This window comes from Opisthorchis viverrini, assembly GCF_000715545.1.
Source record: "Opisthorchis viverrini unplaced genomic scaffold opera_v5_593, whole genome shotgun sequence".
Lineage (NCBI taxonomy): Eukaryota > Metazoa > Platyhelminthes > Trematoda > Opisthorchiida > Opisthorchiidae > Opisthorchis > Opisthorchis viverrini.
Window position 1 is genome coordinate 114,288 of NW_008752250.1, and position 21,709 is coordinate 135,996.

The 21,709-nt window shown below is 46.1% G+C and overlaps 1 protein-coding gene across 1 annotated transcript in view; it reads left to right on the forward strand.

The window, feature by feature from the left end:
- Positions 1–451: 451 nt before the first annotated feature.
- Positions 452–21,709, forward strand: part of T265_11801 (hypothetical protein) — a gene marked incomplete at both ends in the record, with an annotated part of 31,029 nt that continues 9,771 nt past the window's right edge. The window contains 7 exons of the mRNA XM_009178563.1: positions 452–844; positions 4,079–4,106; positions 8,519–8,882; positions 9,663–9,699; positions 13,201–13,329; positions 17,138–17,193; positions 21,089–21,289. Coding sequence (XP_009176827.1) covers positions 475–844; positions 4,079–4,106; positions 8,519–8,882; positions 9,663–9,699; positions 13,201–13,329; positions 17,138–17,193; positions 21,089–21,289 — 1,185 coding nt within the window. The remainder of the gene's footprint in view (positions 845–4,078; positions 4,107–8,518; positions 8,883–9,662; positions 9,700–13,200; positions 13,330–17,137; positions 17,194–21,088; positions 21,290–21,709) is intronic.

The following is a 21,709-nucleotide window of genomic DNA, read 5'->3' on the forward strand; positions in this document are numbered from 1 at the left end:
GAGCAGAATGCATAGTAGTACTCACGCCGTTTCCCAACTGACAGCCGATTTGTCGAAAATGAAAACATCATTTTCAGCATTACGGCAGCTTTGCAGAGGATTTGTACTTTGCACGAAGCTTTAAGGCTTGTTCCCACATACTTGCGTTTATACACCGTGCCAGCTTACGCAAAGTATTCACCGGCCCGACCAGCAGAGGTGACAACGCAGAAATGAGCGGCATCAAACAGAACGCTGATAACATTTATAGTTTTCGGAAATTTAGATGCTACAAAATCGATCACTGTTGACTAAGGGAGTGCTTTCAACACTGTAGGCGTGTTACTGAATTTCCCATGTTATACTCAAGTTATCAGTATTACAAAAAAGATCGTTGAGGAGAAACTAACGATCGGGACCAACGTACATTTTATCGAGTTCATCATAACACTGTCTAATTCACCCTTTCAGGCTATGCTGCAATCGTGACACAAAATGGATGAACTTGAAGCGGTGAAAGCAAAGCAACATTCTTTGCGTGAACGTCTTGCAGCGCGTCGTCAAGAGCGGCAAAATCTTTTGGCTAAAGTTGGATCTAGCACTCGCCCACAACTCCCTTCAACTACTAGCCTACTTCCTACCGCCGCTACATCAGGCTTGTTACAACCTGCAGCAAGGTTTCTACTGCATCGCGTACCGAAACCGGCACCTGACACACAAAATGTAGCTCAAGCTACTCCAGAAAAAGAAGTGAAGGTTCCACAAGAAGTGATCTCTGTGGTACCGACCGCTAGCCTAGCTGCGCTGACATCGGACACAGTGCATTCCTATAAAGACTCCTCAAAGACACCAACCGGTATTTCAAGTAAGGACACACGCGGTTTTTTTATAACTTTCCGTAAAAAAAATTCGTGCTTTCCATCGTACTTAAACCGTTTTTCCTCATGTTGCTTGAGTTATCGTTTTTTTGTCACAATTGTGTTGCAACGTGGTCAGCAAGTTTTCAGAGAGCTTTTTACCGGGGTTGCGGTGTACGAAATCTACTCGCATCTTTGGCACCAGTGAGTAGGACCGTTCTTTCGGTAGGCTATTTCACACGGATTAACTGAGCTAACACTAATTCAGGAGCACAGTGTTATGTTGTACACAGAGACATTGGACCTTACGGTGATGTGACGGTTTGTGTGCCTCCGTGACCCGTTGAGCTATACTCCCAAAGTTTCTCATACCAGGTTGGTCAATGGTTAGAGGTCTGACCAACACAGTCTCCTGGCCCTCTAGACTGGGAGTTGGGACATGTTGGGCGACGCGTTCGATAAGAATGGTAACGTACTTACAATTCTCGCCAAAAACCGCTGCCTTGCGGTTCGGCTTTTGAGCCAAAGGCTTTGGTTTAGGACCCTAGTTGCCCTGACAACATTTATAACTACAACTAAAAATTATCTCATGCCACATCGGCCACTACCACCATCACACCATATCCGCGTGGTGTCACCAGCCAGGTCGCCTTACTTGCTGAGTACAGCAGAGCGGGGAAGCGAAATTTACTACTACTGCTGACGCGTCCCTTCTTACTTTTCGCGTATTCCGTCTTCTACCCGACCCACCTTAATTTGAATACTTTCTCCACGGGTCCCAGCACTACGGCTGACCGCATTCACCGTTCATCGCACTCAGCTGCAACGTCTGTACGTCCGACTTCAGTGACAACCCTGAACACTTCAAAGTCTGTTTCCAAACCTGGAAAGCCGATGTACTTACCTGTTTTCAATGTTCGCACACTCAAGCAAGCAGGACAACAAGCGGCTCTTGCTCCTCCACCGGGTTACTACTGTATTGATGTACACTGTTTGTCATAAACAGGGATACAGGACGTAAGAACTGTGGTTGGACTAACCGCTCCCGCGCTCTCTGGTGATGCAGAAGCCAATGCAGCTGGATATGGTCGGATGGGTATTATAGTGGGGGACCAAATGGAAGCGTCTTTACTTGATTGGATATTGGTTGATAGTCACCTGTGTGCGGTTTTGTTTGTCTGTGTTTGTGAGAAAATCTCGAGGAAGTTAGGTCCTTGGCATCCTGTGTACTGTGTCTGCTTTACGCCCCAACTAACTGTAGCTCTGAATCTGTCAAAGGCTGAACGCTCTTTTACAACGGGCTAGAAGTTCGAACGTGGTGATTGTTGGTGACACCGAAGCCCAGCTATATGGACTAAGTGCTGATGAGCCCCAGGTGATCGTCTTGGTTGGACACGAGACAGCAGCGATCGCCTGCTGCAGACTACCGATCACAGAGTGCTCCTTCGCAGTACCGATTTCTGGAACAGAGGGAATCACAAGACGACTTGGTCGTTCAGCTGTTCAGCTGTAGCACCCTTTCGGTGCCTAACTGCCATGCCAACCGAAGGTTGCACAAGGGGTGGGATACTTCCAGGTTGCCCGTGCCTAGAAAGGGGAAGTCGAAAGGCAGAGGTCAGGTTCGAACCACGGACCTTCCGGTCAGTAAATTCGCGCTCTAACCACTTGGGCCATCTCGCTTGGTGTCCTGAGTCCAAATAGCCCACATGACCTTCAGTTGCCGTTGGTGAGAGTCACCTATTGCCTGTAGCTCCCTATGAAACAGCGGCTTTGACTCTGACCATGCACTTGTTTGCTACTACTTTGCGTTGCGATATTCAGGCCTAAGCAAAACGTGCGCACCCCGTTTAGCTAGTTAATGAACCCAGAAATCATAGTAAACGTTCAGAATCGGCTCTCCGAATATATTCTGGACGGTGCTGTCTCAGCTATTGACGGCCACTGGGAACAACTATTCACAGTGCTACTCAGAACTGGTACTTCTGTTTGCGGTAAAACTCAGCCAATCTCATCCAAACATTGGATCTCTGATAAAACTGTGACTTTGCTGAAGGCTTGATGACAGATTCTTGCCAGCCCAAATCACCATTCAACCCGACACATCATCCGATGTCAGGTAAAGCTGAGTGCCGGTGTAGACTGTGAAGCTTTGTGGACCTGGAATGCCGAAGAAATGGAAAAGCAAAACTGTGGATACATCGGGCTGGTCGTGGAACCTTTAACATTTGGGCGACTTGGGGTTGAACAGCAGTGCAGTTGGATCTCAATTGGGACATTGCGCCATTTATCCTTCATTCACAGAAGGCACTTCACGTGGCTACGTGTTGTGTGGCTCCTTGAGTGACTACTTCTTAGAAAAAGGCTTCACTTGTCGTGAGCAGTTATTGTTTCTCCGAGCCACTGTCCGTCTGTGAATGAATTTGTCTTAAATCCATATGTAGCCTTACACTCCGGTTCGGTGGCTCGAGCCATTGTCACTGTCAAATCAACTCCGTAACGTCTGACTGCAACGAGATCGTCCGTTCAGAAGGATGTCATTCTGTCCCACTTCACACAACGAATGTGGTTAGGTCTACCAGGCTAGAATACGTTTTCGCAATCTTTCGTGCGGATAATATTGATGTAATTGAAAATATCTTCGTAGAATATATTATCATCAACATAGCTTCTTAGGCCTCACTGCTGCTGGGCACCTGTGATCTAATTGCAGTGTTAAATAACTCCACACGCCAGATCCGAAGCTTTCGAACTTAGTATCAGTTGTTTACGTTTACATGTGGGAAACTCAGGGACCTTACGGATTCCCTTACTGACCTCTCTCTCTGCGGGATCCGTTTACTGTCTCGAATTCCACGTTTGTCGTATGGTTATTCTGATTTTTTCACCAGCCGGTTTTCACTTAGGAAACACAGAAACGTCATATCAAATGAATGCTCAGCTATTTTGGACCTCACGATGATATTTTCACCAACCGCAGTTTGACAAATGAAAACTCGGTTCAAAACCAACGGTCCTCAACTCGCCGTCGGATTAAAAAAATAGTGCACGTACTTTCCGCTAGCTTTTGATTTATTTTTCTAGACATTTTCAGTCGAAAGTCAGAAAGATAGTTGAGTAGTAAAGAGACTTCTGGATGAATGGTTCTCTCCCTGTGTTTAGTTTCGATCTTTTCACTGGCATTCTTATGGACCGTTCGTCCATCAACTTACAGCCCTTATTCCTTCGTTTTTGTTCATCCTCAGCTTCCACGGTCTCTGAAATCACACCAAGGTAAGCTTGGATTTATGCCCAAAGTTTTAAATTAACCGTTTGCATTTCCAGTATTGACCTGTACCTCCGTTAACGTGTTATTTGTGTGACACGTACCACGTTTGACACGGGCTTTCGAGAACACGAAACTGTCTTCTGTGTCTATTCGGACAGAGGTTTGTCACGCACACGTTCATTGGTTAACGACGGTGAGATAGGCTAGTCAGAGAATTGTCAAACATTGTTCACCAGATCTAATGCGTCTGTGAGGCTACTTGACTGGGTTAGGCGGATCGATCGGTCGACACAACGACGACCAGTTATTAAGTTGTCGTTCGAGGCGTCGGGCAACCCGATCACCTTATCGGACTTAAAACTCCAGACGCTCCAGCGTGCACTGATGAAGTAGTTATCCCTCAGATGTGCGTGTGGTGTTTAAAACACCGGCACGACCAAGGATGTGCACTGCTAATGAGCTCTAATAAAAGCGAAACTCGAGCCCAGTACTTCCCCTTTTGCTGTGGATTCACCTGAAGCATTTCGCCCGGATGACTGTTCAAACGAAAATGATGTGAGCGTGAATTCTACAACTTTCTTAACCACCTGCAACTAATAATAATAATAATAGTAATCGTTCAGCCGTCAATAGCTAGCGAACTTGAAATCCGAAAGAAGCACGTTTCCTTTCGAGTTTGGGGGTGTGTTTATTATGGGACGGATTGAAGAAAGACAAAATTTGCAACTGACTGCTTCGGTCAGATTTTAAGGTGGTCGACCCGGTTGGCGCTGTCAGTTGCTGTGACTTGGGTTTTGTTTGGGGTGGATTCAGCTTTGACTCTGTTGATTGTGAATTAGTCGTTAAGTATCGTTTTCGAAGAAGTTTGGTGACAATCGGTAGATTTATTGCTGGGCAACGTTTCGTTTTTGACACAAAAGCTTCGTCAGGCCAAGTGACTAGGTTCCGAGGTTGGTCGAGATTTAAGGCGGAGGGAGAACCAATCAGCTAAGTCAAGATAAATCTCCTTTGGGTGTCGCCCGAGGGATTCTCGTGTGTTAGGGTGGTTGAACAAGTGTTTGGTCGGTGGTGAAACCTACATGTGTTTGGGTCCAGTCTAGGGTCTAGTTCTTCTGGTTCGGTTCATTTGATGGTCCCTTTTGAGCGTCGTTTGAACCTTCTATCCGTGTGCGTGGATGAGCTAGTGCTAAGATAGTTGTGTAAGAAGGATGCTGTGACCTTTGGTCGGGTTAGGATTGACAACCACACCGTCAAGTGTCAATTCGGCTTATCTAAGACCGCTTTCCATACGCTCACCAGTTCCACACCCTCGATTCTATTCACGCTGTGATGCTTAGTAATTTCCACCGCCTGGGCTATCAGCCGCTGTGTCCCATGTCTAAGGCATGTACCGCCATCGCTGAGTCGTTAAGTACTATGCTCGGCAACCTATCCGGTGTTTATTGTCTACTACTCGCAGACACTTGTGATTAAACCACTGGATGAGTGACTGTTGTGTTTGTTTGAAAAAAAAACAATGGGTACGCATGCAGTCATCGTGAGTTCTTCAGCAATACCACGAAAAACATAAGGCCTACAAGGACAATTGATCCAGTGGTCATCGCATGCCATTTCAATCAGTAGAATAGCGTCATCAGCATTGTACGACCGTTGGGGGAATTGAGTTTTAGGGTGGAAGGTGGGTCACGGAAATTGATCTGAAGAGCTAGAAGAGGGGGCAGAGGTCACTGGATGTATGAGGGTGTAAACTATCAAGGGCTTGGACAGTATGGCATTGGTGGTAGGAAAGCTGGGTTGTAAGGCGGATATGTTGGATGGTAGAGTTGATGTGTTCGGAAGAGAATATGGGCGACTCGTTAATGTTGACGCTGAAGTCGCCCGGAATGTCATATTTCACACTTGGATAGAACTGAATTGTCGGTTAACAGTTGACACTTTCCAAATAGAAAATAGGGGACGTCATTCGGAGAACGATGAACGAAGTAAATATATTGTTTATCATGGAAGTCAAATTTAAATATAACTATTATTTGAAATTCGGGTTCTGCTTACACAAAAACAACTGAGGAGCAGGTAAGAAAGAATGTATACAAGCTCACACTCTACCTGTAAAGCAGAAACAATGTAACTGTACATAGTCCGGACTTTGTAGGCCAACGGGTTCAGAGGTTCAGGTGAGAGAAACCTGGAGATGAAGTGGAAGATAACCATTGGTGGCCCCAGTGTGTGTGTTGGAGTTGAATTCAAGGGTGTCGGGTGCCCCAGAATCCTTGAAACCACGTGAGGTAGCAGAATAGTGTAGTACCGCAGTATACCAGTGTATCAGGTTTGTGTTCTTAGTGAGGGACCGGAATCCAAATATCAGCGGCTTTGAGTGGCGAATCCAATAGCACTCCTAGACTCTGGTCAGTCAGTGGTACCTCGTAGGACGACTGTATGAGACGTCTTCCAGCATGCGGATTTTTTTGCCAATTCTGGGGAATCGTCTTGCACTCGAATAAAAACAGGCTGTTGTGCCACTGCATTTCCAGTGTTTGGAATTCACCCTCTGTTGTATCTTGCTGTGGCCGAGTTTTGGGGTTACGCCTACACTGCGCCTGCCAGGCTACGCGATAGGGACATGGCTGTATTGCCAGGACAAAACGTACAGAATGTCTGCGTAAATATATAGGATGACTAATAGGCCAAATATGCTCGTTCACTTGTTCGCTCCGTACAGCCAATGGTGGTGTTCCGGTCGTGAACATTCTCAGGCCCACTACGCTGGTCGTGTGTTGCTAAGCCGTTTGGTGAGAGACGTGTTTCGTGGGAGCCGCCAACTCACCTACCTTCCGGACGTGTCGAACCAATGGTGACCTTGGGGATGCGTCTCTCCGCACATGTACTTTTTCTTCTGTCTGGGCGCGCCCTGACACCCTCCCCCTCATCGAATTCTCTGTTCGCCGTTGCTTAATGTGTGGTACAGGTGTATGACCGTCACATTGATCTACATCAACACCTCTATCGTCGCAGTCCATTTGCGTAAAGGAATCCTCAGGTGGTTGCTGTTTCCCGGATTATGTTGTTCGAAGCACGGAAATGGCAGTTCAGTGAGAATCGTTGGTAATTGGTTTGAACTCCACACTGTTTCATGAACAGAGGTCTGCGGGTGCCAGAACTGCGTGGCCGAGGTCTTTGTCTGAGAGACAAATGGAATCTAAAGGCTGTTTGTCTTATCTAGTGAAAGAATACCGGTCTTAGGATAGCGAAATTCCCCATCCCAGAAGTTACGACTTCCGATTCCCTTGTTAGTCTACCACGAGTTTACTCCGGCTTTATAATCCCAAATTATTGACCTTTCAATGTAAGTCACGTCTGTCTTGACACCTTGTCGGCACTGGGCGTTTGTGGGTCTCTTTATACAGTCGAGTCAGAATACTTTTACCCTGGTGATACCACCGCTGCCTGGATTGATGCTTATGTGTCATAATAGTTGACTCATTCCCAGTTAACCTTGCTTACTTGCCGCCTGTACAAGGCTTGGAGTCATGCATGAAAGTATACGACTTCGATCCAGCCTGAATGCACTATATATCTGTCCCTAATTGACTGATTTCCTAAATCTTTTGCATGTCGCGTGTCATTTTAACCGCAGTGTCGTGATGGACAGTGTCATGTGTATTCACCTGCACCACTAGTCTTCCATCCTTTGGGGTCTTCTGTTCCCCGCTTGTTGGAACCCCAAAGAATCAAATCCGTGATTCTGTAGCGTGTGGATGCGAAATTGTAATCAACTACCTGGTCGTGCGTCGAAATTTTGGTAGACCGTATTGATCAGCTGACTGTTGCTTTGTCCCCCCACGAGGTTACCTCACAGGATAATTGCATTCCGTTAGCCTCCTTCAGGTCCGAACAAACATAACTCACAGGTTTGCGGCCCTACTGGTTTTCGCCTGGAATGGGCCATCTCTGAAATACTCTGCTGCAGTTAGACAACCGTTGTCTTGCTCCAGGATGTCATCGCATTGGTTTTATGCATTATGATAGCCACTGTGAAACCGATTGGCACACTCATTATCCTGTACATAATTAGCTTTAAGCTAGCGCCTGTAGGAAAACGGTTTGTATGACCGTCAGCGTAGCATACTGTACGCGAACTAATGGTGATGTCCTACTTAAATTCCAGGTTGCTTAAGACAGTAAGACAATTGGAGAGTGATACGACTGAGAATTTGTTCAGTGTCAGCTGGTCAGCCCGATATTTCGTTAGTTAATCTAACCGAGGCAACGGTTTGTGAACTCGATTCACAGCATGGCGTATTTCACAGTACCCTTCCACCTGTCGGATGCATTCTAATCGTTCGCGAATGGCTTATTAGCTGTGTAGGTTGGGCGGGTATTTAATCCCACTCTTTTCGTCCCTTTCTTGCGATTTCAGTTCCAGTTCTGCCACTCCGCCAGCGACCCACAACTTAAGTAAAACGTTATCCGCCTCAATTTTACAAGAATGTGAGCAACTTCAGTCTTCCGAGGCCCAGAAACGTCCACATGGCACTGAGTCACCATCGGAAGCATCGCAACCAGCACGAAAATCCCTCAAAGGTGGTACAACCGAGGTGAAAGAGGATAACCGAACGATTTCGACCACTTCAACACAACCGGCTCCCACTCCGAGGTCCGGGCGAGTAACCACATTGGACAACGAATTGGAAGATCTTTTGGCAGCACAGACCGCACGGGAGAAAGAGAACAAACGTGTGCGGGAAGAAATTCTCGAGCTTTTAAATACTCCTACCGCAAAAGTGAGCTATTCAGGTGATCACTGTATGATTTTTCTCGCTGGACGCTAATCTGTTTTGCCGTAACTTGCTATGAGTGGTATAATACTGTTCGAACTTTTATAAGATGTACATTTGGAAATGCCACGAACAAATTTCAGCGCTTGTCTCTCTTATTTGACTATAAGAAAATTTAGGCGCTTTGCGATGTTTGTGGTGGGCGAAAACTAACTATTACGCTCGTTTCCACTGTGTCGCGCTTCGTGCTGGGGTATTTATGTTAGTGCAGCACCAGCTGAGATTCAGCTGAGTCTCCCGTGAAAACCAAATTGATATGCAAGTGAGAGAATATTTGTCAGAATCGGTCCAATTGGGGTTCGAGTAGAACGGAAACTCGAGGACTGTACCTACCTGGTGAGAGAAAAGGGGAAGTTTTGTCGTTTGGAAATTCGCCTTAGTGAATCATTTCCAAAAAAAGAAAAGTTTCCTAGCGAATCTTCCAAAGTCAAGGTTTTTTAGGGAGGGGTAATATCCGAAGTGAACCAAATACGGCTTTACTGTGTGTTCCTCGTCACACAGTTATATTGTGATATCATCGTAACTTCGTATGCCAAACCACTTCCATAATTCATAAGCTGGACGCTAACGGCATGTCACCAGAAACAGTTACTTTTTGTTGTTTTGAACATTATTTATCCTTCTTTGTGGGGAACATGAGAATCCTGATTTAATCACGTGTTTTCTCGCTAATTTCTGGTTTCCAGACCTCATGCTGTTGACTTCCTATCCCGTTTCTGTTTTCAGGAGCGCTATCTCAGTGAACGTTTTCGGTCCCAGGGTGGTAAGTGCTGCTTATCTTTTGCGGGCCATCAAAACTGCTGAATTTTGTCGCTCGGGTACAATTAGCAACACTTTGTTCTACCTGAAGCTTGTAAGTAGTGTCACGCCAAAAAATTGCTGCGACCGCTGTAGTATGGTACCAACTGAAACGTGAGACCGCTTCTGTAGGGTGATTTCAGTTGAAAAATATCCTAAAAAAGATTGAGTTGCGTCTCCTGTTAAAACCGAGTCATTTTGCAAATGAGAGTGTTCCGCGAATCGTATTCTTTGTGCTGCCTCGAGGCAGCGAATTCATCGATCTGCTCACTTCGCTTTCTCCATTGTTCGTCCGTGATGAGGCTCGATTACCGAGTCAGGCCGGTTCGAGCATCCTTTATCTACTGTTTCTTGACTTCGCTTTTCGGATGGGCAGGAAGTTTGGCAACCGCTTTGTTTGACATAGCCACCAGCTATTTTATACACCTGTAGTTGTGGTCACACCTATCAGGGCGCTTTGACATCACTTACCCCATCTAGTTAACTGACATTGTCATCATCTGGTGCTTCAGGCTGTACCATGCTTCTATCTACGGTCTGAGTGGATTGAAGTTTGTCAGTGCACAAGTCTATCGGTAACAGAGTCTTGTCGGTTCTCGGATTCCATCGAAGTAGGATTTCAACTTCAAAGAAGAATTCGTCTTAGTAGTAGTTGGACCGTTTGCACGGACCACTCCCGCTTGTGTTTGCCTGTCACTCTGAGGCATAGTGGGCTGCTACCACGGGGTTCTGTATCGAACATCTTGGTGCGTTCGAAGAGGTTGGAGTTGGTACCACGACATCTTTTTTTTCTCCCGTCGGGTAGCCGATCCACTGTGTGTCCAGAACCATCCTCGTAAAAATACTTCTTTGGTCAGTCAGGCGTGTTTCGCTGAGGGCCGCAGTATCAGTTCCATATCTCTTCAGTTCCATTTCAGGATGGTCGAGCTGATCCAGCAGTGTTTGGAAGCTCCACGTTACAGCTGTTAACTATCTCCTGGAACAACATGGTCGCTCCCGATTTACCTTCAAGGGAGATTAGCCATAATGAGCTATCATACTACTCCCTCAAGAGACCGTTCTTTAGATTTGGCACACAGCCTTGGAGTCCTTAGTAGTAGGTTCTGTAGTAGTATTTTTTTGCCGTGGTCAGTTAATTCGGCTTCTGCCATGGTCGGCTAATCAAACCTTAGTATTGCTTGTTATTGGCCCTTCTCCCTCGAGGGGAAGGACGGTGGTGCGCGCCTACCAGATAGCAAACATGATTGTTTCGATCAAGTGTCACAGATGAGCTGCTACTGTGCTCAGCATCTGCTCGAGAAACCCACTGTGCATGATATTCCAGTCAGCTCTCATACCGGGACGCTGGTCATATTTAAGTGGCAAGAGAGACCCATCTACAGCCAGATTCGTGGATCAAAATGAACTGGCAATCTGACGGCAAATGTCATCGGATTTTGTCGTTGGAGACCAAATGCAGACAAAGGTTAAGGTTCGTACCGTTATCATGGAGAGCAAGATAGGCTATGTCAGCGGCTCTTACTGGAAATAGCTAGGTGGTGTGGTTGAGCATCCTACTTTGCAGAGCGCGGTTGTGCGCTTACACGCATCACCGGTCTGGGGGGGTTCTGGAGTACCTCAAGCCCTTAGGATATTTTCATAACTGTAATGACAGGCGAATATTCACGTTTCAGGCTTGGACACAGTCTAGCTAGTCCCTTTCGTCCTTCATGTAGAACAGTGTCTGATGTAGATCGCTAGGCAAGACTGATGAAGAAGGATATCTGGAGTAACAAATCGGCAACCCAAATCGGAGGCATCAGCACACGACGTTGGGCTCTGTATACATGGAGTACACCTAATAGTAAAGCATAGAGCCTAAGACAGTACAACTTTATAACACATGCGTAACTAAGTTTGACAGCAATGAACAAACCCAGGGATCCAGACCAGGGGTTTCCACTGGCAAACCACTCAGATACCTATTGGCTTTGTGACTGACGTCCCAGTAAGCGGCACACTTTACAGGTTAGTGTTTTCTTTTTGAAGTAACGCTACGTCACCAATTCAATGCCACGTATTTCGGTACTTTGCCTACATGAAATGAACGGAGAAGTTGGAATAGAGCAGTGTGAGGTTTGGTGCCTGGTGTGGAACTTACACAGCGAGTTCCCTTGCTGAAACATCCGTTGCAAACTCTGCATTGTGGTGAAAAGCTCTTACCTGTGTTTACGTAAGGCCACACAAGCATACCTGCAGCAACTAACTACCGAACGGGATCTTCATACTTGGTAAACCTAACATAGTTCATGAACACTAGGATTGTTATATATGATACATTGTATTATATATATATATATATATATATAAAGTACATGTACAATTGTGCAGCTGTAGCACCCTTTCGGTGCCTAGCTTCCATGCCACCGGAAGGAAGCACGAGGGCTGGAATACTGCCAGGTCGCCCAAGCCTAGACAGGGGAAGTCGAGTGGCAGAGGTCGGGCTCAAACCACGGACCTTCCGATCAGTAAATTCGCGCTCTAACCACTTGGTCCGTCTCGCCCCCATACATGTGCAACGGTACATATACATATATTGGTACTTTATTTTGTGGAAGAAAACGGTGTTTTTACTTGCGACCCAAACAGAAGCCTGTCGTGGTTTGGAACCCTCCAACCTATTACGTCATGTGTGTCTTCAAGTTTCCGTTACTCAGCCCTCAAAGAAAGTGACCTTTCGACTACTTCCACTAGTTTTACTTGATTACCAAAGTGTCGCTAGTGTAAATCTAATGTGAATTGTATCTTTGCAAGCACATGACACATCTCTTATGTGGTGTACTAGCGCAGAGTAGGACTATGTTAGCTTTCCTACTAGGTATAGTGCTAACTAGTGGAAATAATAATGTCCTTTGATAGGTCGCATGGCTCTTTCACTAACAGTCGCCATTCGGTACGACATGCCTTGGCTCCTGTTGGAATGATTCTGGTTTCAGTCTTCATTCTGTGGACTCGAAGTCCATTTTACTACATGAGTAGCAACAATGGTACCGTTTGAACTGTCTTCGAGTTACTGCATGCACCATGCGTGCACAGAAAAATATTGAGTTTAAATTCACGTCACTCTTTTAAACGACACTTTTCCGTTTTTGAAGCACTGGTGTTCCAATCTTGTCAGGATTCATTAGTCTCACGTAGGGCTGTTGTTCGAACGAGCCTGTTTTTGACCTCGATCAGCTGCTCCCAAAGTCACCATGAATTTTTTCTTTCCTCTTAATCGTTATCCCCGTCGCCATTATTGCGATTACGATAGCAATCGTCCTTGCTGTCAACGATAACCTCATTAGATTTGACACTTTCAGGTATTCACTCAGGCAATCTGAAAGAATAACTCATTGAGCTCCTTACAGGAAGGATGCTATATTTGAATAGATTTTCGCAGCGAAACAACTGTTTGTAATTTATTTTCACACTTTTACCTTTGCAGGTAGTCAAGTGCAACAGTTCTGTGCCCAAGGAACACGTATCGAGTGCAACAAGTATAAAACACGAACTGGTGATCAGGAGCCATGCACGAAGTTGCATTTTCGCAAAATTATACATCAACACACTGATGGTAAGTTGTCCTTCCGTTTGTGTAGTTTTTACTTGGATTTCAACATTTTCCGCCATTGAAATCTGTTCATCGGTATTTATGTTTCAAACTCCCTCTCAAGAGCTGTACCAGTTGACTCCTGGGAGAGGTTGCTTACTCCACTCAGAATCCACTTTATTGTATCTCCGTGACCTTTTTTTGGAGTGGCATTATTATTTTGGCCTTCATTCCTGTCCGCATACACCCAGGACGAAGGTTTTCAGACGCTCGCTCTCCAATATGACGAAAATGGAGGCCTTGAACAATAGGAGTGACGCTTGTCACCTATATACTATCGGATCATAACGCCTAAGTCGCGTCCAACTTTTTTATTGGACTCTACATGCATAACACTATCCACTCTTCACTATTGCCCTATTCTCATGCTCAACACTTTAAGTTCGGTTTTTCTTGGTTCGAACGTGCGTTAAATTGGTGGCGGAACTTGTTGCTCCAAGCAACTCAGCTGCAGCGGAAACTGCGTTTGGCAAGTGCATTCAATATGGTGTACAGAACGGATTATGGAATGCTTGGTAACTGAGAGGAACGCGAAATTCATTGTCGGATAGGTGAATCATGGTTCTCGAACCGGAAGTGTTTGAGGTACAAGGCAAAATGACGATACTAAGGAGTCACATGAAGTGGTATCTTGGTCTCAAAATTCATACTGTGTATAACCGATTCTACTGCAGCTCATCTCCGTGGACAGGGCTCACTCAGAACCACCATTCAGTGGTCCGAATTCGTCGCAAAATTTTTCCGCCGCTCATAGTAGAGTAGCAGAAGTAGAGAGTAATTCCAAACTGATATCGACATACACCGGGAAATCTCAGTGGGTGTGCAGTCGATGAGCACAACTCCAGCAGCATTCGAACGTTGTTTGAGCGACCGGACGAGCCAACCGGATTGCTCAATATCTGGGCACGTGAACCTGTTCAGACCACTGAATGAGTTAGCACTGGTGCTGATCCCCCCAAAATGCGCTCATTTTGAGTCTGGTAACTTCAGAGGTGACAGTTGTAACAGGACTTCCGGTGTCACGGATTCTTCGCCTCCTTATGTCGGCACACGATATCCTGATGCGCGTGGAGGATGCATAGGCCAAGTGTCGGAGTCTGGAAGTACTACTTGCAATCCTGGATTTTCTTGGTGCCAACGCTGTTCTCCATCCTGTCAGTCGTTCACTCTTCACTATGCTTGGTTCAACAGGAGGTACCTCCAGAAGTTCCGGAACATAATCTGTCCTTTATATTCTGGTGTGTATAGGGAGCTCCCCAACAGCTTTCCCGCACAGAGTGTCATTCGGCAGCGATTTCCCCTTCCCCACTCCAGTTCAACTGCTTTATCGAATACCTATTGTATTCGATAACGCGGGATGGCTCGGTGCTTAGAGCGCGAATTTACTGACCGAATATCCGTGGTTCGAACCCGACCTCTGCCTGTCGACTTCCTCTGTCTAGGATTGGGCAAATAGGCACTATCCTTACCCTCGTGCTTCGTCCGGGTGACATGGCAGCTAGGCACCGAAAGGGTGTTACACCTAAATGATTTATATTTTTATACCTATTGTAGCGTTCTCTGGATGACTTTCAGAGTCAGTTTATCCAGCTGTACTATGACATTAGATGAATTGAAGTGATCTAGGGAAGAAGCGAACGGTATCTTGAGTTAGGGTCGATCGATCGGGGGCGAGATAGCTCAGTGGCTAGAGCGCGAATTCACCGACCGGAAGGTCGGTGGTTCAAACCCAACCTCTGCCCCTAGACCTCCTCTGTCTAGGCTTGGCCAACTTGGCAGCATCCCAGCCCTCGTACTTCCTATGGATGGCATGGCAGTTAGGCACCGAAAGGGTGCTGCAGCTGAAAGATCAGGGCGTACGACGGGCTTACTGTAATGTGATTCGAGGCCCGTAATTCGAAAGTGCAAGATGCCTGACGTCACAAGATGGCAATGATGAAAGGCTACTGCGCATTTCAGGAGCGTTTCCGGAACACAGACGCATGCAACTAACATGTAGCTGGGGTACCCCATGTTATTGGGGGACGGCCTGTTGATGATGCATTGTACAGCTTTGTGGATAAAGATTGCGCCTGGCCGATTTGGAACTCGACTCGAAAAAGAGCACAACTCTATAAACTAAATAAAAGTTGAGTCTCTATCTTCAACCTTTCACCAAATATTAAGCTTTTGTATACTGTGTCAATGAAGTTAGGATATTATTTCAAGGTTGATCTTTTGTTCCAAGGTTACAAATTTAGAAGCAAAACATCATTCGCGGTGCTCAGCAGATGGAGTCGGTCATGCTTGATATCACTATAGAATCCTGGACTGTATAACAGATTCCACGCGGCCAGCTTTCTCTGACATTCGGCCTCACACAAACCCGTGGTTCTCACTGCCCCGTGTGCTGTTTGCCGTAGCCCTGTTGTTTGTGTCAATACTGACGTATCCGCTCCTAGCGTCGCAAGTACAAACGACCCTACCGATCTCCTTTTGAACTCCGGTTCTGCGTGAAGTCCAATAACAGCAAATATCAGCTCTGTGGAATTTGTCATACAGCTTTGGATTCTACGAAGTCGATCAGTAGCACCGATTCGGATGGTGGTCACTTATCGTTCGTACAGTTTTACAAACTGAGTTGGTCTGGAGTCATGCCAGTAACACATATCGTTCATTCTCTCAAGACCATCAATTATGAAAGTTGTAACCTTTCTGATGGATACGGAAAAGTGAGGGGATCTAAGTGAAACAGGGATGACCGTAGTTCCAAGGAAGGGCTGTTGCCAGTCGGAGGAGACATGCGTCGACTGTTGATTCCTTACAGAAATCAACATTTTCGAACAGCATGTTACCTCATCCTACTGTCAAGCAGCCTGATTTCCCCGTGTTTTTCGACACATTCCCGTTTCTGTTTCCCTGTTCTATCCGATGCGAATTTCGATTGGCGATTTGTAAACGACAAAAGGTTAGTTGGTTGCTTATGTCTTGCATTCATCGCTATTGGCTCTGCATATGTCTGCTCACCACTGTCTATGTTACCGTTGTAGCTGACTGCTCCTTGTACGGGGAATTTGTTTTTGGCAGGAATCGGGAGTGGACGGTCAGCACGAATTCTAGGCCAGTGCCGACCTGGTCGCGGGCCACGTGAACGATGCCTCTCCACTCAGTACGTATCCCAGGTCCTTCTTCTAAGGACGTATCTGATCACCGGTCACGCTTTGAGGCAGTGTGGGTCGGTTTGAAGTTTGACTAGTGTTCGCTTGATGCTCAGTTATCACAGCCTGTACTCGGATTGCAACACTGAATTAGCGCGTTACGAACATGAACTTGTACACCTGTAAAATTACTAGGCAGTAGTTAAATGAATTAAGTGATCAGGACCCGTGTAAAATCTCTTTAGGATGGGTTTTGTGGCATTATGTTCAATTCTTGGTGTCTGGGTTTTTGTCGATGCGATTTTGTGCTGATCCTTGGAGGGGGTGAGCTGTCAAGAATTTCTCCAAATCGTGACATTTATATTGAGAGGTTTGTGTGACAGGGGGCTAGATGGCTCAGTGGTTAGATCGCGAATTTACTGACTGGAAGGTGGTCCATGGTTCGAACCCTACCTCCGCCTCTCGACTTTCCCTGTCTAGGCCTTGGCAACCGGGCAGTATCCCAACCCTCGTGCTTTCGTTTGGTAGTATGGCGTTAGTCATCGAAAGGGTGCTACAGATGAACGATTTTTCTCTCAGCACCCATTTGAAAATAATTCTCGTGGATGAACTCTGTTCTTATCTTTCACTTTCAGAATCCCTCGGTGACTGTTCTTTCTTGAATACCTGTTTCCACGTGGATACGTGTAAAGTGAGTCTTGACGAAATATCCCCGCTACTTAATATAATGGACAATGTTGAAAGTTTAGGTTGCTCGCTTTTGGTTTGGATTGTTCCCTGAGGTGATCAGCTTTCTTTCTGACCCACCAATCTGGGCTGTTTTATAAATTCCGATAGACTGGCTGAAGATGAGATCCTCTCCGGAATCGGGATGGCTGGGACAGCTTTCGCCGTCCTTCGACTTTTATAGTTGGCGTGACGTCAGTTTGTCAAGAGAAACAGCTCGGTCGGTAGCGACCCATGAATCGCAGACGCGGCTTCCACTCGCAGAGGATGCACGATAATTCTCGATGTTGACAATTACCGTCTCTGAAGCACTGTCTGGGAGCTTGTGAGACATTAGATCAGAAATACTGGGATACATCAGAGGGTTTCGGAAAGAATGAACTCACTTACGATGGGTAAGCTACTCAGGCTGCATAGGTGACACTGTTTAGGATATGCAATTTGTATATAGGAGGACAGTCTTCCTTGCAGAGCACTTTCCTTCTATTCAGTGCTGACTGAAAGTGAATGCGAGGCGAACAGTTTGGAAGCACCAATCAGTAAACTCAGAGACGTGGCCCTTACGCGCAAGGAACATACGGAAGATGTCAGTGTTTGACCATCGGTGTCTTCGAAGCATTGGTCAGGTCTAGTGGAAATGTTTGATTTGTAATGGTCTTTGGAAGAGTGAACTCTCCCGCGATAGATGAATTACTCACGCTTCATAGGTTACGCTGGTTAGGCCATGTACTCCGCATGCTAGAAGCCCGCTTGCCTCGCAGAGCTATTTTCACGCAGCCCTGTGCTGAGTGGCAGTGACCGAGACGTGGACAGTGTATGACCTGGCAGATAAGTACGAAGATACTAACCCGTAAATTTAGTCGGGTGGGCAACTGCCGCCGCCTCCCTGGATGGTTACCCCGGGACTCAAATCACCGTTGGTTGATGACTGGCATAAATGCCCCCCCAATCGTGCAGTCAGTGGCGCTCGTGCATCGAAGCTATCGCCTTCACTGCGTAGCTACCCAATTTCCGAACAAACTGAATATGCCTTCGCCTCCAAGGCTTGGTTGTATGTCCCACACTCCTGTTTTTTGGTTGTCGAAACTGTAACAGCCGCCTATGGTGCATGGCTTATACCTGACAAATTGAATTGAACTCAATCGGATTGAAAGTCGTCGCCTCCGTTGTTAGTGACGCTGGGGGGGCTTCATTCAATCATGCATTCAGTGGCGCTCCCGTATCAAAGTATCGTCTTCAATGCGTAGCTGCCCAGTGTCCCATGTCTTCAAATAACTAGGCCGATCCAGTGTGTAGTGACTGATTATTCTATTGCCTCTAATACTCATCTATGTCCGCTGAAACTGTAACAAGTGAAGCCGATGCATCATTGGTAGTGGTTTATGGGTGATAAATTGAACCGAACAGACGGATTTTTGTCCATGTTTGAACAAACTGGATGATCATATTAGCGAACGACCATCTTCTGGCATGAGCATTCTGCGCGGGAATTCAGTTGAGGAATCGTTTTTTGTCATCTTCATTTTAATCCCCGAAAAAAAGGGGCACTGTGTTTGAACAGGGATGGTTTGAGACTCCGTCTTTCCGGTTGTCGTTTCAGAGTGCTTTAAGTTACGTTCGTTAGGATACGTCTGCACATGTTTTTTTTTCAGCGCAAAAGGCTTTCTCCACTACCTTTTTTCCAATGGGTCCTTGGCTATATTAAGTTTTGGCTGAAATTTTATGATATATCATAGTGCATCCTCTCTGTTATCCGGTTCCCTTTATCAATCTAACCATTTGATTGTGCGTCTTATAAATCGGTGATCGCCACAAAAGTTTAAGATTGGGAACTCAAAGGTCGTTTCCTAGTGAGCCGCTCAGCCATTTGGTAGACAGAACGGTCACCGATTTCATCCTGGACGACCCTACCAATCGACCCTAACTAGGTAAACAGGACTGAGTAGATCTCATTTAGCATGGTCTCGACTTCCCGGCTAGCCATCGGTCATTAAAACTGTGTAACGTGATGGATACAGAAGTGAACATTTATCCAGGTTTTTGCTGCATTGTTAGTTTACAACCATAAGGTTGTCTTCCAGTCTCTTAGTGGAAACACTCGGGGATTTGACGTAAGTTATGACCAGTACTAACCGATTGTCTCTGCACTGGGGTAGTAAAAGTGTTTTTTAAGCGTCTTTTGCGGGACCAGGGTGGAAATTTCATTTAGTTTGAATGGAGCGGATGATCAACCAACAATTTTGGGTCAATAGCACAGGACATCTGCGTCGTGGTCTCCCCTCCTGGGACGTAAGTGAACCATCAGAACAGTCAGAAAGTGCTCTCTATCTTCTGGGGGAAAGTTGTTTCCTCGAGGAGAGAAGTCTCAACATAAAGAAAATCATGCCTTAAAAATATCTCTTTGATGTGGATGGTCCTTCCTGGAGAAGTATTGTACGGTGAGGAGATTAGTGCTCACAGAGATTACTTGCACCATGTGATTTTGGATAATGCGAAGTGTATACATCACTACTCTTCTGGTCGATCATCTTAATCTGCCATGGTTAAGGCTTATGAATGTCTCCTCGCCACCAGCTCATCCTCTGCATTTACCGAGGAATTCGTTTGTTCATTTGTTTACACTTGATTAGGCAATCTTGGGCTTCCAACGTCAATAGTTCATGAACTTTCAAGGCACATTTAGATCGACAAACAATTCTACAGCTCAGTGTACTGTCCTCAAAAACAACCTTGACACAGACGAGGATATAAGTTTTGGGCGGATTCCTCCTTGGTAAAAACTAGCGGATACCCCTCGTCCACGGAACTAACTGCATCGTTTCGCCGATACTCTGGCAAAATCCCAGTGGGTTTGTTCATTGTGTCCCAAAAATTTCTCGAACATAAGACGTACTCATGAGTAGTTGAAAATCGTAGCTGAAGATGGTCCTATGCCTCTAAGGCGGACAATGTGCTAAGTGTGTGGCTCTCTCATTGGGAGTGTATTTTACGCGCATGCCAGGATGACATCAAGTTTCTCCTACTTGCAGCTCAATCAGGTGGTTTAAAATGAAAACATTCGGATCACTGTCAGCTTCTGTGGTGCGGTGGCTTATCAACCCGCTTCGCTCGACTAATCACCGCTTTAGTGGAATCGTTTGTCCAACCGCTAACGCGCCCGTCGCTCTGAGTAATGAGCTGGCCACATAGTTCGGCATTTTTAGCGTTCCTTTAACCATACTGCTATGGTAAAGGTCGGTTGCTACGCCGAAGGTGCACAAGAACGTTGTATGGGACTCATTTGATGTTGCCAAAATGGGCAACTTGGAAACTTCAAACAGCACCACCCGGGGACGAATGGGTTCGATTATGCTGTGGTAACCAAACCACTGGGCCGATGTGGTTCACACTTGAGAAGCAAAATCTGAGTATCACGGGGAAAACCATGGTCGACCCAATCGCCACCTCATCTTCAAGAGTAGATATTAATATATGATAAATAATGACACTTTTGGTGCCTAGCTGCCATGCCACCCGAAGAAAACATGACAATGAGATACTGCCAGGTTCCCGGAGCCTATACATGAACAGTCGATATACCGAAGTTCGATTCGAACGACGGACCTTCCGGTCAATATATTTGCGCCACACCCCTTCGAGCTATCTCGATTTAAAGAGGTATTACAATGTTACATTTAAACACATTTTAAAGCGCTTATCCGAGGCCCCTGGGTCTAGTAATTTGTGAATCATAAATTGGTTGAAATGTCGTTCAGAATGCAGTCAACATCAACCTGGACCCTCTCCAGTTTCCCTGTTTGATCGCGGAAAGTTCAGATTTATGGTCTCATTGCACTTGCTCCTAATTTTTCATTTTACAGTACGTTCACTACACCATTGACTATTCAGAACCTCCGTCAGCCATCACCGGTGATCCACATGGTTCCACTGCAGCCTGCGGTGTCGTGACTGCCGCCAGCGGCCAACTCAGAGGCCAGACGGCTTCGACCACGACAATGCTTGATGATGACAACTCCGCCATGTCCAAAAATCAACCACCCACATTACTATATCCCCCTCAGGTACACCTTTTACGATAGGCGTATTTTCGAGGTGATGTTTACACAGTAATAATAATATGATACTGTTTCGGCCGTAGCACCATTTGGGTGCCTAGCTGCCGTACCACCCAAAGGCCTAGATATTGCCAGGTTCCCCAAGCTTTGGAAGGAGCAGTGGAGATGAGGAGGTTGGGTTTGAGCCACCGACCTTCCGCTCAGTAAGTTCGCGCCTCAATCACCGAGACATCTTGCGCTGTTGCTCACACAGTGCTAAGCTGTTTGTTATATGTTTGGAGAGTAGAGGGGTGATTAATCAATAAAGATGCACGCCGTGAGTCTGCGTTCACATATAATACAACATGCGGCCCGCTGTTCCTGTGATTCCGAGTATTTCCAAATGAGTTTTACCAACTCAACAGCCCCTTCAACAAGTTACATCCG